The sequence below is a fragment of the Helianthus annuus genome, chromosome 8 (assembly GCF_002127325.2).
Source record: "Helianthus annuus cultivar XRQ/B chromosome 8, HanXRQr2.0-SUNRISE, whole genome shotgun sequence".
In the NCBI taxonomy this organism is placed as follows: Eukaryota; Viridiplantae; Streptophyta; class Magnoliopsida; order Asterales; family Asteraceae; genus Helianthus; species Helianthus annuus.
In genome coordinates this window covers 53954859-53969399 of record NC_035440.2, presented here as the reverse complement: position 1 = coordinate 53969399, position 14541 = coordinate 53954859, and the positions used below count along the sequence as shown (strand labels likewise).

The window sequence follows — 14541 nt, the reverse complement described above, 5'->3', positions numbered from 1 at the left end:
TAAAAACAACATTGTTTAAGTAAAGTGAAAAAAGGAAATATATCACACAAGTGTTGTACGTTTAACAATTATTACCTTCACGCATGTACTTTTCTATCCTACAAGCACAGGGCAACCCACAGCTGTGCCACATTTGGTAACCACATGATGAATGAAAGCGCTCCAAGACATCTAGCTTCCTAATTGCCTCTCCATGCAACAAGTCAAGGGCTGTATGGGATACTTTTCCAAGTAGGTGTTGAAACATCGGGTGTTTGTGGTGTTTCATTGATTTTTCGATGCTTTCTCGAAAAGTCTTCCTTATTTCACCGAACTGTGTCTCAACTATATCCCGGACACAACCAATTACACGGTCCAACGAGCTCCTATCTAGGACGTATCTCTTTAAGTTGGCGTGTTGGCTCTCAACTCTGTTTGTGGTACGATTACCAAAGTTGCGCCTCTTATTAGTCCACGCAAAGACGAACATCTCCTTATAGTCTTTTAGCCAGTTATCGCACACGTATTTGAAGACTCCTAAAAAGTAAAAATAATTTAATAAAATTTGCATAGGTGAGTCGTATGTTATTAGAAAAACTTACTAGAACGTTTGCACTCCACAAGTCGCTTTCGCATGTTGCGCAAGTGGTACTCGTAGATGGGTATGGATGGAGACTTAATCAATGTCCCCCAGAATGACAAAAATTTCTTCCAGTCTTTGTCTGTGAAGGCACCCTTGCAGTGCTTCATAACATTCTGTTGTATGTGCCACCTGCAAAGAAGCCTAGAGGCGTCTGGAAATACTTTAGCACACGCGCCCATAAGGGCTAGGTCTCTATCCGTTAAAATCACACGTGGCTCCATACATTCATCCAACATTGACTTAACCCTCTCAAGCACCCACACAAAGTTATCACCCCGTTCTTTACTAACAACGGCATGCGCGATAATAAACGATTTGTTGGTAGGCGTCATACCAATAATCTGGATAAAGGGCATATTGTATATGTTTGTCTTGTACGTCGCATCGATCAGCATGACGTGGGGGAATGCACGCCACATGACTCTCGAGTCCCGATGAAGAAAGAAGATCTCTGTTACGATCTCTGTTCCAGGTTCCTCCTGTGTCTCGTAAATAAAGTCGTTGTTTATCAGCACGTTTTCTAGTGACTGCATGGGAGTCAATCCTTGTCTTTGTTCGGCTCTAATCTTCGCTACAACGTTTTGAACGTCTTTCTGAACATGAAACCTGTCGGGGTCCTGCTTCCTTATCGTTTGAAATATTTTGCGCGGCTCCATGTTTGGAGCTGTCAGCTGCTCGATCAGTTTCATTTCGCTTGGAGTAAACCTTCGCACAAACGCGTGGGCTGACAGGTCCTCACAAAGTTCGTGGTTATGTTCAATTGTTCCGTCTTTTATCTCCCAGGTTTCATACGGGTGGTTTCGGACAGCTAGCAGGTAAAATAGGCAACCGGTTTTTTTGCTTCCAGCTTTTCTAAGTGTTGCTGTAGTTTGGTGCTCACCACCACGATCACATTCAAGCCATACCCTCCCGGTTCTTCCCCCGATTTTCTTTGATCGACGGGTGACAATAACGAAACCATCCGCGTTTGCTATTTGTTGTATCCGTTTCTTTAGTTCATCTAAAGAGTTGAAAACTTGTAACATCGACAATATTAATAATAATAATAATAATAATAAAATAATAATAATAATAAAATAATAATAATAATAAAATAATAATAATAAAATATTAATAATAAAATAGTAATTTATACCTGCTTTTTTAAGTACGGACTGTCCAGGATGGGAGGTGCCTCACCACCATATCTACCATATCCACCATAACCACCATATCCACCATATCCTCCAACGTCCGGATTGTTTTGATGAACGTAAGGAGTGCCCGGGGAAATGAATTGCTGATGATCACCGTCTCTTCCGTATCCACCGTATCCACCGTATCCACCATATCCACCGTCTCCTCCGTATCCACGGTCTCCTCCGTATCCACGGTCTCCTCCGTATCCACCGTCTCCTCCGTATCCACTAGCATGGTATGAGTCATCTACAGGGGTTGTTTCATCAACAGGAGGATGCTTGTTCAAATCTAGAAACGGGCTGTTTTGTTTTCCTTGTATACTAGACACAACCTCCTCTTGCTCATTAGAATCGGGAACGCCAGACTCCTCCAAAATAGACAACCGTATCATCATTAGTAAATAATAAACTAAAACAACAAGTAATTAAAACATTTAAGCTAATAACTGTTACCGGAACGCTTTCGTGCCTCCAGTTGTCGCTAGAATACTGCCCGAAGATATAGTGCCGTCCCAATATGATGACATTTCAACACTCCGGGATGATAAGAACGAAAATACAAACAACAAGAGTGTCTTTCGAATAAATACAAGAAGAAACAGAATGTGTGAATGTGAGTGTTTGTTGAATGCTCGGGTGTGGACCAAGAATGCACTGTATGTTGCATTTTATGTGAGATATAGACGCCTCGTATAGCTCTTTACTCCCCGTATGCCTTTAAGTCATGCCAGACACATAGTCTCATCATAGTCAAATCAGTCAGCAAGACGCCTCGTATAGACCTATACGAGGCGTCTAAGTACCCTCGTATTGGTCCCTCGTACAGGCCTAGACTCCCCGTCTGATGTGACTGATGTGACGTTGTACGAGGTGCAGAAGCTGGTCGGGAAAAGAAACCCTATACGCCTCGTATAGGTCTATACGAGGCGTCTTGAAGGGTGTGGAAATAGGCATTAAGGTGTGTGAACATGTAGACCCTATTTTTATCGTCAGTTAACATATTTGGGATCACTTTATAAGAAATTTATTCAGCATTTTTAACCACTAAATGGATGCTTTGGAGCCATTTCAGAATCATGTTGCCATGATTGCAACATGTTATTCGGATTAAAGTTGAAATGACTCACTCTCTTATCTAGTAGTAACTTCTCTAGAGTTATGGAACATGAGATCCACAACACCTTTTTCACCATTAATTGTTGGGTCGTCTTCTTCAAGACATCCAAATCTATTCACAAAAGTTTACACTTTACAGATAATAATTTTCTTATATTAAACATCAAAACATATCACTATATCATACAAATCTTCAATTGGCAGCATATGGTCTCAAGTATGAAGCTATCACTTTGTTCTTGAACGTAACTTTTTAGAGAAACCTTATAAAACTGATACTTGAAGCGAAGAATCAATGCTTTTGTTTCCACAAATGTACAAAGAAGCTAAGCTGTATTCCCAAAAAATATGTACAAATTAAGACGTTAAAATCATTTATGAGATGAGATAATACAATGTGGATCAACTTTATTATGGAGATGAGACATGCTGGGCCCTTGTTTAACCTGAAGGGTGTCCTAGAATATATTTCCTCTAGCTGGATTAAATTCCCTTCATATTGAAGCTTTTTCAAAAGCACAACTATCCCTTGATACCAAACCTATGGTATCAAGCAAACTTTACACAATTATGTTCTTTTTGTAACTATTTATTCAGAATATCTAAAGAAAACCCTACAGTTATAACTCAAAGGTAGTGATCAGAAACACACACTGATCTTCATTTGCAATGGACTTCGGCGCTCCTCGAGAGTCCCTCTGGATGACCTCTTCAAGAATCACAGTAGCAGCACACATGTTTGGTATCTTGGCTAACATCCTTATGCTTATTTGGTTGTTGCACTATCGTGAAGGAATCGAGCTTGATTCATCCAACCCTTATCGCGTATTCAATGTAAGATAGTTACCCTTATTCATATTGACCATGTTTTAATAAACCTTCATATTCTTATACAATTGAGTGATCATATATCCATATCCCACTGCAGGTTCACCCTTTCCTTATGTTGTTTGGATTCATATTTCTCGTTGGTGAAGGTAAGTTTTTTTCTTGAGTTACGTATCTGGATTGAAATGTTAACGTCGATATGCCAATATTTATGTGCTATTGGAACAGCAATGATGGCATACAAGACGGTAGCTGCACAGAGGCCGGTCCCCAAGTTTGTACACCTGTTCTTGCACCTTTGTGCACTTGTTTTAGGCATTGTAGGGTTCCATGCAACATTCAAGTTTCATGATATGGTGAACCTACTAGATATGTATAGCTTGCATTCTTGGATTGGCATGGGCACTTTCTGCCTTTTCATCTTGCAGGTAATATATATACGAGTTTTTATAGCTAAAAATATAATCAATATGCTCACATAGTTTGAAAGATTGATACAAAATTTATATATTTTGGCAGTGGCTATTCGGGTTCAGTTTGTTTGTATTTCCAAAAGCATCAGTGCCGACAAGAGCAAGCCTATCACATTGGCACGTGTCGGGAGGAAGAATGTTGCTATACATGGCGATATGCGCAGCCCTAACCGGATTGATGCAGAAATTCACATTCATGCAGCTCAAAAACAATAGAGAAAGTTATTTGATTAACTTTCTTGGTTTGGCAATCCTTTTGTTTGGTATCACAGTTGATCTTTCGGTCTCTCTTGGTCATTATACTTCACATAATCAAATGGCGTGATCTTTACTTTTTCATTGGATTTTCTAATATGTTTGAAATTTGAAAATATATATCTTGTAAGAAGGATTTATTAATTAATTGGTTGGTTTTGTGTGACTAATGACTGTCATTGATGCTTAATAGCTGCAAGTGTTTATTGGCTTTGCCTTTGCCAATGGGCCACCACCCCGTTGGTGTTGCTTTTGTGTTTATATGTGATTTACATAAGCCTTTGATTTAGTGCTATTTACCAAATAAACATTAAAGAATGTTGTGTAAATGAACACTTGGAAAACTGAAGTGCAATTGGTGTATCTAAAAGTATTCTATTTGTATAACAAATTCTAACTAACAATAATGAACACTTGGAAAACTGGTTGGTATGTTTTGCATTATGGCGTGTAATAATAATTGCAATAAATCTTATTTGTATAACAAATTCTAACTAACATATTATATCAAATCCAAACTAATATATCAAACGCTTAGACGGAGCGAAAAACAATAAAGCTGCTTGTATATAAAAAACCTAAAGAGTTTTAAACATCATGACGACGAATCTAAGATCATAACAGTGGCAGTAATAAGCACATCAACATGCTATGGCGACATGAGCTTACACTGTACGTGACATCACCGCACCGACAATGGAAGATGACTAAAACCAAATTGTATCTACATAACAAATCACAACTAATATATTTTATATTTACTACTTTACATATTCTATGTAATAGTTTGCTATGTGGTCATGGGTCAAAACAATGTCCAGTATATAACAACACTGTTGTGAAACACATAAACAACCAAAGTTTGAGTAGAGACTTTTAAAAATCACATAAACACGAGTAGCTAGCGTTGTAAATTAGATACATAACTCGGTTATGTAAATACATAATCCCGTTTTTTTCTCTCCTATATGTGCCGATCGAGCACTGTGTACAAGTGTTATAAATTTCTTACAGTCTCACCAAACTTATTCCATTACAATCACTTAAAAGCTAATTAACTTCCCTGAAGATCGTTATGGTAATCAAGATCATCCGAGTTACATGCTATGGGCCTCGGGCCGGTTTATGTTTATTTATTTTAGTTTATTTAGTAATGGGTCAAAACACTAGTATGTTATGTTTTATTGTCATTTGGGCCGTAGGCCACATATGTATGGGTCGAACAAGGATGTTATGTCTAGTCCATTAGTTTAGCGGTTAACACAAGGAATTTGGGCCGGAACTTATGAAACGTCACGACCCTTATCAGCAAATAACCACCAGGCGGTTATTTTGGAACATCGCAACTATTCGCGAACGGTTGTGACTGGGAAACGACGTGACTGTTCATCCCTATAAAAGCCGGCTGCCAACATCCTTGTTAATCGGTTGTTCAGTCAGTTTGTAATCAGAACGTGTGTTACATTCAGTTATCATATTCAAGTTTCTAGTTTGTTCAATTTTCAATTCGGTTAGTTTGTTTTGTTTTGCACATCAGTTTCGTTACAATTCATCATCATGAATACTTGTGATTGTTGTGGGTTGTTCGTAAATGATTGTGTTTGTGGTCGCAAGACCATCCGTTCCGATTGGTCCTGGGTTTCCGATGACGATGATACCAACATTGGTATCAGAGCCAAAGGTTTAACAGGAAGCGGAAGGGATTGTGATCAAGAAGAAAACCGGGTTCGTGGAAACAAAGGGAAATCGGTGGTTACCGATTATGGTGATGATGTGTTTGTTCGTAGTGGAGAGTGCGGCCGGGCGGCGGAAGCGGATGAGTACGCGCAGGGGAAGCCAACCATGCGGACCGGGGTATCACCAATGAAAAAGTTTCCAAAGAAGGTATTCCAAAAGGGTTTCGCGAAGAAGTACGGGAAGAAACCTAATGCACCAGTGGGTAGGCCAAGAAAACCGGGGGTTCGGTGTTTCAAGTGCAAGAAGTTTGGCCACATCGCGTCAATTTGCCCTAGTAAGTATATTATATTATCACCATTGCCAGTCGAGTGTGATTACATTGTGAAGGATACTTGCGGGGGTAAATGAGATTCAATCTGGGTTGTGGATCCCACGTTTAAGACGCACATGACGGGAAACCGTAATTTGTTTAAGTGTTTTAAGAGACACTTCGGGGTTGTAACGAATGAAAGCAAGAAAGACGTTTCGTTTGTTCATGGAATTGGTGAAGTAAGGGTGCCGGTGGACGGCAAGGATAAGACAATCCCGTGTGTTAGTTACGCACCAAAACTGGACAGGAATGTTCTAAGTTTGGAACAACTCCTGTTTCAAGGGATTGAGACGGTTACTATGGGTGAGAAGTGCGTATTAAAGAAGATGTTCGGTTGTCGATCAAAGGGGTTCGACATATACGAAGACAAGTCGGAAACCGACTTGGAACAAGATTATCTTAACGCTTTCTACGATAATCTTGGGGTTGATAATGGCTACAAGAAAGAGAAAGAGGAATTTCAAGAGTGTCTGGGGGATTATTATGAACGAGAATTCGAGAAGTCGAAAAGCAAAAAGAAAGTGTACGGTGAACGTCCAAACGCTAGGAAGGTTGTGTACTCCAAGAAAGCAAAGAAGGCTTTGTTAATCTATATTGAAGGCGAGAAGGATAATCCGCGCCAATCTAGAGAAATGCTTCGGGAACGGGCAATAACTCTCTCTCAACTCGAGGAGGATGTTGTTGAAAGAGATTTAATCATGGAAAGTTGCATTGAACCAGGGGATCTTATCACACTACACGAAGAAATCAAGAAGCACCCAAGATTCTTCGACGCACCATTCGAGGAAGTTTTGGTTTGGTTCATCACAGACTTTCTAGGGATTGTTTGTGAAAAAGCAATGCCGCCGGAGTTAATTGATGGGCGTGATCTCAGTCTCATACTACTACACCGCATCGTGAAGCACAACGGTGGGTTCGAAGAAATAATGAAGAAAGACATGTGGGGCGATATTTCGATGAAGTATGGCTACGAAGCGGACGACGCTTACGAGATGAAGGTCGCCTACATTTATTATCTAGAGTTGGTCGAATGGTATTTCGACTACATCAAGAAGGAGCGTGCAAGAGAGAAAGTTGGCATGGCCGAAAGCTCAAGCAATTGCGGATGGATCGACGATTCAAGCGACGATGACGTGGTGGTCAAGATCGAGGTCACCAACAACCGCAAGGAGTGATCGTGATCGAAGGGCTCGGATGTTCTTGCTTAAGGGGGAGAATGAAGATCGTTATGGTAATCAAGATCATCCGAGTTACATGCTATGGGCCTCGGGCCGGTTTATGTTTATTTATTTTAGTTTATTTAGTAATGGGTCAAAACACTAGTATGTTATGTTTTATTGTCATTTGGGCCGTAGGCCACATATGTATGGGTCGAACAAGGATGTTATGTCTAGTCCATTAGTTTAGCGGTTAACACAAGGAATTTGGGCCGGAACTTATGAAACGTCACGACCCTTATCAGCAAATAACCACCAGGCGGTTATTTTGGAACATCGCAACTATTCGCGAACGGTTGTGACTGGGAAACGACGTGACTGTTCATCCCTATAAAAGCCGGCTGCCAACATCCTTGTTAATCGGTTGTTCAGTCAGTTTGTAATCAGAACGTGTGTTACATTCAGTTATCATATTCAAGTTTCTAGTTTGTTCAATTTTCAATTCGGTTAGTTTGTTTTGTTTTGCAAATCAGTTTCGTTACAATTCATCATCATGAATACTTGTGATTGTTGTGGGTTGTTCGTAAATGATTGTGTTTGTGGTCACAAGACCATCCGTTCCGATTGGTCCTGGGTTTCCGATGATACCAACATTCCCTACCCTAGAAAAGACAACCAACTATAATGTCATTGTTTTCCTTGTAATAGCGCTTTGGATTGTAGTATTTGTAGGGATCAATCAGATTGGGATTCGGTCTACAGGAATCTTTTGTTCCTCACTACCCGTTAAACTTTCGTCCTCCCTTGATTTTTCTATGAACAATGAACTTCGTATGGCTGTCGGTTTCAAATCTATTGATGTTATCATCTTTTGTTGTTGTCCATCTCAACTTTTCTTGCATAAGAACTTTGATCATGCACGTGGCGCTATCGACATAATGCTTACCAATAAATAATAATAATAATCAAGGTTAGTTAACTGTTTCCAACTTTTTTTTATTGATAAAAACAAAGAAGACCTTTTGTCTTGGTTGCATCTAACTCTATAAGAACATATGTCTTTACTGGCCTTCTACTAATTAAGACCAATAACAAGGCTAATCTTTTTGGTTCAGCCTGCTGTGCTACCATGGCAAAGGGTGGTTCTAGTTATCGGATTTCAGCGACTCCTGTAACCATATTCGTGCACTTACTAGCGATATCTATTGCAACACTCAGCCTGGTTTGGCTCATCAAGTTTCGTGAAGGTTTCGCTTTCAATTCCCGTATCAAAGCCAAGATTTTCAATGTAAGTTTTCATAATAACTCCGTATTTATGTGTTTTTTGTTAGTCTATTTATTTGCTAATCAAGTATATTAATTAAATCTTTGTTACCTTTTGTAGTTGCATCCTCTTCTCATGATTCTTGGATTCCTTTTGTTTTCCGGGGAAGGTAACATATGTTAATTTGGACTTTTAAGTAGTGTTTGAAACAATCGATACACAGTTGCTAATCGATAACGGTCTTTGAATCAGCTATCGTCGTGTACAAGGCAATACCTGCAAACCGAAAAGCACAAAAAACCGTTCACCTGATATTGCATTTTATTGCACTTGCTGCTGGAATTCTGGGTGTTTATGCAGTTTTCAAGTTTCATAATGAAGTCCACCTCCCAAATATGTACACCCTACATTCTTGGATCGGGTTGTCAACAATCTCCTTGTTTGGTTTACAGGTTATTTACATACATGTTTTATGCTATTTATAATGCTTTGAAGGAGTAAATTACATTAAAAAAGATAGCATTGTTTGATTATGTTTTTATTAACAAAATATAATATTTCTTACTAAGTTTTTGTTTTAAAACTCAAAGATTTGATTGACCAACATGATCAAACTTTAAACTTAGTTTTAATAAACACAAGTGAAGTGTCATGCCGGCCGTATGACTTAAAGAAAATGGTTGGGCCGTATGACATGAAAGAACCGGTTGTATGGGTAAAAATGTCATACGGGTCGTATGAGAAACAAATCATATGGTTCGTATGATGTTTTGATTGACAAATAAATGACTGATGTGACCACTTACAAACCCATATGACCTTTTCCCCAGTAATATGGACTATACGTCCTGTATGATGTGACAAATGAGCTGATGTACACTAATAGCCGGGGGTGATGTTTCTTTAACAACAACCCTTTGATTATCTTAACTATTTATGCTAACATGATCAAACTTTATGATTGAACTACGTTACCATTTTCACAATTTTTTTTCCAAAAACATATACTTATCAACCGAAAACCGGTGTATCGCAAACCTACAGTGGCTGCTGGGATTTTTCACTTTCTTCTACCCGCGTGCGGAATCAACAACAAGGGCTAACATGGCTCCATGGCATGCTTTTTTCGGCATAGTCCTTTTCTTTATGACCATAGTGACTGCCGAGACTGGATTGACACAAAAATTCATTTTTCAAGGCCTACTACGCAGCCAAGAAGCTTTGATGATCAACTTTACTGGATTGTTAATACTCCTATTTGGAATATTTGTTGGCCTTAGCGTCATCCTTCCCAGAAGAAACTACTAACGGCCGTCCGTTAACGAACCATATTATTTTGTTTGTATTGGATGTCTTCAATTGTTTTCATCACTTTATTCTAATATGCCAATAATAATTGCGGAATGCCATTTGTTTGTTCAAATAATTTTTCAGTGGTTGTTTTATTCAAGTTGTCATTTAAAGGTAACCATTATACAATATGAGTAAAGTCATTTAAAGGTAACTCAAAAAAAAAAAAAAAAAAAAAAAATACTATCTAGCTTTTCTCTCCCTCTTCGTCTTCCCCTGATCGCCGACGGCTCGACGAGGGCGGCAAGCCGGTTTAGCGTGCGTGGTCGCCTCCCTCTGGTTTGACCCTTCATTCTAAACCGTCATATTTGCTTACTGTCCCTTCATTCGCTGGTTGGGATTGGGTTTCGATTGGTCTGTGGCTGTTTTGTTGCTCCCTTGTCGGATCCTTCTCAGGTTTGCTTAGTGGGTCTGATATCGGTCGCGTCTATCTGGGTATAGCTTAGCTAGACTGATTCGAATTCCATTAACCTTACTGCGAGTTGTGCTCTTGGCTTGGTGAGTGGGGGTTCTTCGGGTCTGTTGGTATTCCGGATGGCTGGTGTGGTTACTAAGCTCTTTGTTTCCAATCTCCCGGAAGGTTGTACTCCTTGGGAGCTGCGGAAACGGTTGGAAAATTTCGGGGTGATCTCGGGTGCTTACGTAGCGAAGAAACGTGACAAAGGCGGGTGCAAGTTTGGTTTCGTCTCTTTTAGGGATGTTGCTGATAGGGAGGAGCTGGTGAGGAATCTAAGGGGTGTTAAGATGGGAGATTGTAGGTTGAGAATTAATATTGCGAGGTTCGCGGTGGAGAATGCCGGGATCCCGGACGAGATAAAGAAAAAGGGTGGTGCTCCTGGGGTGAAGGGACATATCCCTGTTTATGTGCCCTCCAGTCTCAGGGACAACAGGAGCTATAGTCATGTGGTAGGTTCATCAGATACTGCGGGGAGGTATGTGAAGGGGCAGATGCCATCGGTGGGGGAAGAGTGGCAGGGTTCAGAAAAATCGGTGGTTATTCCGGATAGAACCGAAGCGTTCAAGAGCTTGTTTGGTCTGGCATTAGTCGGGAGAACAACGGACCTAGAAACTCTAGTTGATTTTGATAGGCTCCTTCGGATTGCTAAAGTTCAAATTTCCAATATTCAATATCTTGGAGGGCTGTCGTTACTCATTTCCTTCCTGGATGAGGGGTCGGCTACTAGTTTCTTGGAGGCTAAGGGTATCTGGGGGCCGTGGTTTTCAAGGTTGGAGAGATGGTCTGGTCAATCTCTCCCGTTCGAGAGAGTGGCTTGGCTTAATCTTAGCGGGATCCCTCTGCACCTGTTTTCTGCCGAGGTTTTCGCTCAAATCGGGGAGTTGTATGGTAAAGTCCTCCATGTGCCGTCCTTTGTGGAGGAAGACCAGGACCTATCGCTGTGTAGGGTTGGGGTGTTGGTCGGGGAAGTGAACCGTGTGTCAGAATGTGTTTCATTGAGATGGAAGAATAGGGTTTACAGGTTATGGGTGGAGGAGAACCCTATCGAGTGGGTGCCGGACTGTATTGGCTCTTCCGCTGGTCAGAGTTCGGGGGAGGAATCGTCCTTGAGGTCGCCGCCTATTGGTAATTTGAATGATTCCGGTGAAGGGGATTCCGGTAAGTCGCCGGAGCTTAATGAAGATGGGGGAGGCGAACAGCCCCGGGAAGTCAATTCGTCGCCTGCCCATGCATCATCCTCTCCCATGCAAGCGGAGAGAGAAAATGGCGGCTCATTTAATGCGGTGGGGTCAGGGTTAATGGCAGAGGAAGTGGAGGGTCAGTTGAAGTCCAAGGAAGTGGGGCCGGGGGTTGTGGATAGTTTCATCTGTGGATCAGGTGGGTTAGTTAAGAGGCCCAAAAGTTGGGCTCGTCAGAGTTCTAAGCCCAGGAAAGCCCAAGCCCCTTCTGATGTTAATAAGGTGGGATCCCCTCTTGACCCAAGGCCTCTAAAAAGACCCAGAAGCTCCGAGATAGTTGTGGAACCTGGGTTTGGCTTTGTGGGATTCACTGATAGAGGTCAGCAAGCTGAGCAGAGTGAGGAGATGGCAAAGGTGGACGAGAGATCAGGGTTCGATCTGAATGCTAGAGCGGCTACGGAGGGTTCCGCAGGTGGTTCGGTGGGAGGTAGTTGCCCATCTTCTCCGATCCGGGGTCAGGACCAGGTGGATCCCCTCGAGAGCGAGGTAGCCAACACAGTGAAGGTAGGGGAAAAGCTTGGTGTTGATTTATTGCAGCATGTTTCGCTGATTAGGAAGTCTTTCGGAGGTCCAGGTATTAATGTGGTCAACCTATGAATTTCCTGTCGGTCAATTTGCGTGGTATGGGGGGTGATTTGAAGTCGGGTTGGATCAAGGGCATTAAGAGGGAGCATGGGGTTAATTTTATGATGCTGCAAGAAACTAAACAGGGCTCAGTCTCCCGTTCCGATATATGCAAGTTCTGGGGGAGTGGCTCTTTTGGGTCGGAGTCCGTCGATTCCTCGGGTCTTTCTGGAGGTCTATTGAGCATCTGGGATGATAGCAGGTTTCATCTGAGCGAGTCTGTCAAGGAGAGAAATTATATTTTGATTAGAGGTTCTCTGGTTGGTAGTAATTCTATGTTGAATGTTCTCAATGTCTATGCCCCTCAGAGCATCCAAGCGAAAAAGGTTCTTTGGGATAATTTGTTATTATTGATTAACAGTAAGGATGGGATGTGGGTTGTAGGCGGGGATTTCAACGCTGTTCGGAGTAGGGAGGAAAGGAGGAATTGCTTCTATAAAGCGGCCTGTGCTGATAATTTTAACTCCTTTATTTTTGAGTCGGGTCTTGTGGAATACAATATGAGGGGGGGTGCGTTTACGTGGCGATCAGATAATGGTAAAAAGAAAAGCAAGCTTGATAGATTCCTCGTTAACTCTGAGTTTTTTAACTCTTGGCCGGAAGCTGAGCTCAGAGCTTTGCCTAAGCTGTGGTCGGACCACAGTCCGCTGGTCCTGTCATCGTCTGTGGTGAAATTTGGGGCTCGTCCATTTCTTTTTTTTAACTCTTGGCTTTCAAAGGAGGGTTTCAAGGAGGTGGTGGTGGATGCTTGTATCAATTTTCCGGATCCTGGCGGCCCTCGGGATGTTTATCTTATTAAAAAACTTGGAGTAGTTCGAAGTAAGATCAAAGAATGGAGGGATGATATGATCAGGAAAGAAGGAGAAGTTGTTTCTATTGCTAAAGAAGAAGTGGAAGCGATTGAAGAGATTTTGGAATTAAGGGAGTTAACGGAGGAAGAAGAATGGTCTCTTGTGGAGAATAGAAAGATTCTAGCTGAAGTGGAGTTAGCTAAATCCATGGACCTGAAGCAGAGGTCTCGTATCAGGTGGGCTAAGGAGGGAGATGAGAATTCCAGATTCTTCCATTCCCATATTAATTGGAGGAGGGCCTGTAACGTGATTCACGGTCTGGATGTTGATGGCCAGTGGGTCTCAAAACCTTCCCTGGTTAAGAAGGAGGTTTTTTCTTTTTTCAGATCTCGGTTCAAGGAAGAGTGCTCGGATAGGCCGAGCCTTGGCTGCCCGGATGTGCAAAAGATTTCAAGTTCCGATGCGAATGCTTTGGAGTCCCCCTTCTCGAGGGAAGAGGTCAAACGTGCAGTTTTTGAGTGTGGGGATGACCGGGCCCCCGGCCCGGACGGGTTCAATTTTAGGTTCTTCAAATTTTTTGGGAGCTTTTTGAGGAGGATTTTGTTAGTTTTGTCTCGGAGTTTCATGGTTCTGGCCGGATTAACTTGGGATGTGGGTCTTCTTTCATCACGCTTGTTCCTAAAAAGAAGGATCCCTTGAGCCTTAGTGATTACCGGCCCATTAGTCTAGTTGGGGTGGTCAATAAAGTCATATCCAAGATTCTCGCTAATAGGCTGAAAATGGTTCTTGGAACGGTCATTTCTGATTCTCAATCGGCATTCTTGAAGGGTAGATATATTCTCGATGGGCCATTGATTATTAATGAGGTGTATTCGTGGCTCAAAAAATGTAAAAAGAAAGCGCTTTTGTTTAAGATCGACTTCGAAAAGGCCTACGATAACATTAGTTGGAGGTTCGTGATTGATATCCTTCGTCAGATGGGCTTCGGATCAAAATGGTGTGATTGGATTTGGGGGTTGTTATCTTCGGCTAGGGCTTCGGTATTGGTTAACGGATCCCCCACATTTGAGTTCGGGTGTAGTAAGGGGATGCGTCAAGGGGACCCGATCTCCCCTTTCCTGTTTATTGTGGTGATGGAAGC

At 41.7% G+C, this 14541-nt stretch overlaps 4 protein-coding genes across 4 annotated transcripts; 3 read left to right on the top strand and 1 right to left on the bottom strand.

Annotated features, from left to right (window-relative positions):
• Positions 1-567: 567 nt before the first annotated feature.
• On the bottom strand, positions 568-1647 carry LOC118480966 (protein FAR-RED IMPAIRED RESPONSE 1-like). The gene has a single exon (XM_035975994.1). It carries the CDS (start codon positions 1645-1647, stop codon positions 568-570), a length of 1080 nt encoding a protein of 359 aa, XP_035831887.1.
• A 1885-nt stretch (positions 1648-3532) lies between these two features.
• On the top strand, positions 3533-4642 carry LOC110872906 (probable transmembrane ascorbate ferrireductase 3). The gene is made up of 4 exons (XM_022121810.2): positions 3533-3750; positions 3845-3893; positions 3973-4172; positions 4264-4642. Exons 1-4 carry the CDS (start codon positions 3586-3588, stop codon positions 4540-4542), a joined length of 693 nt encoding a protein of 230 aa, XP_021977502.1. The 5' UTR covers positions 3533-3585; the 3' UTR covers positions 4543-4642.
• Positions 4643-8771: 4129 nt separating this feature from the next.
• Positions 8772-10366, top strand: LOC110871140 (probable ascorbate-specific transmembrane electron transporter 2). The gene is made up of 4 exons (XM_022120071.2): positions 8772-8964; positions 9061-9109; positions 9193-9392; positions 9985-10366. The coding sequence occupies exons 1-4, from the start codon at positions 8806-8808 to the stop codon at positions 10246-10248; spliced, it is 672 nt and encodes a 223-aa protein (XP_021975763.1). The 5' UTR covers positions 8772-8805; the 3' UTR covers positions 10249-10366.
• A 2212-nt stretch (positions 10367-12578) lies between these two features.
• LOC110870041 lies at positions 12579-14099 on the top strand. The gene has a single exon (XM_022119239.1). The coding sequence runs from the start codon at positions 12579-12581 to the stop codon at positions 14097-14099; it is 1521 nt and encodes a 506-aa protein (XP_021974931.1).
• Positions 14100-14541: the final 442 nt, after the last annotated feature.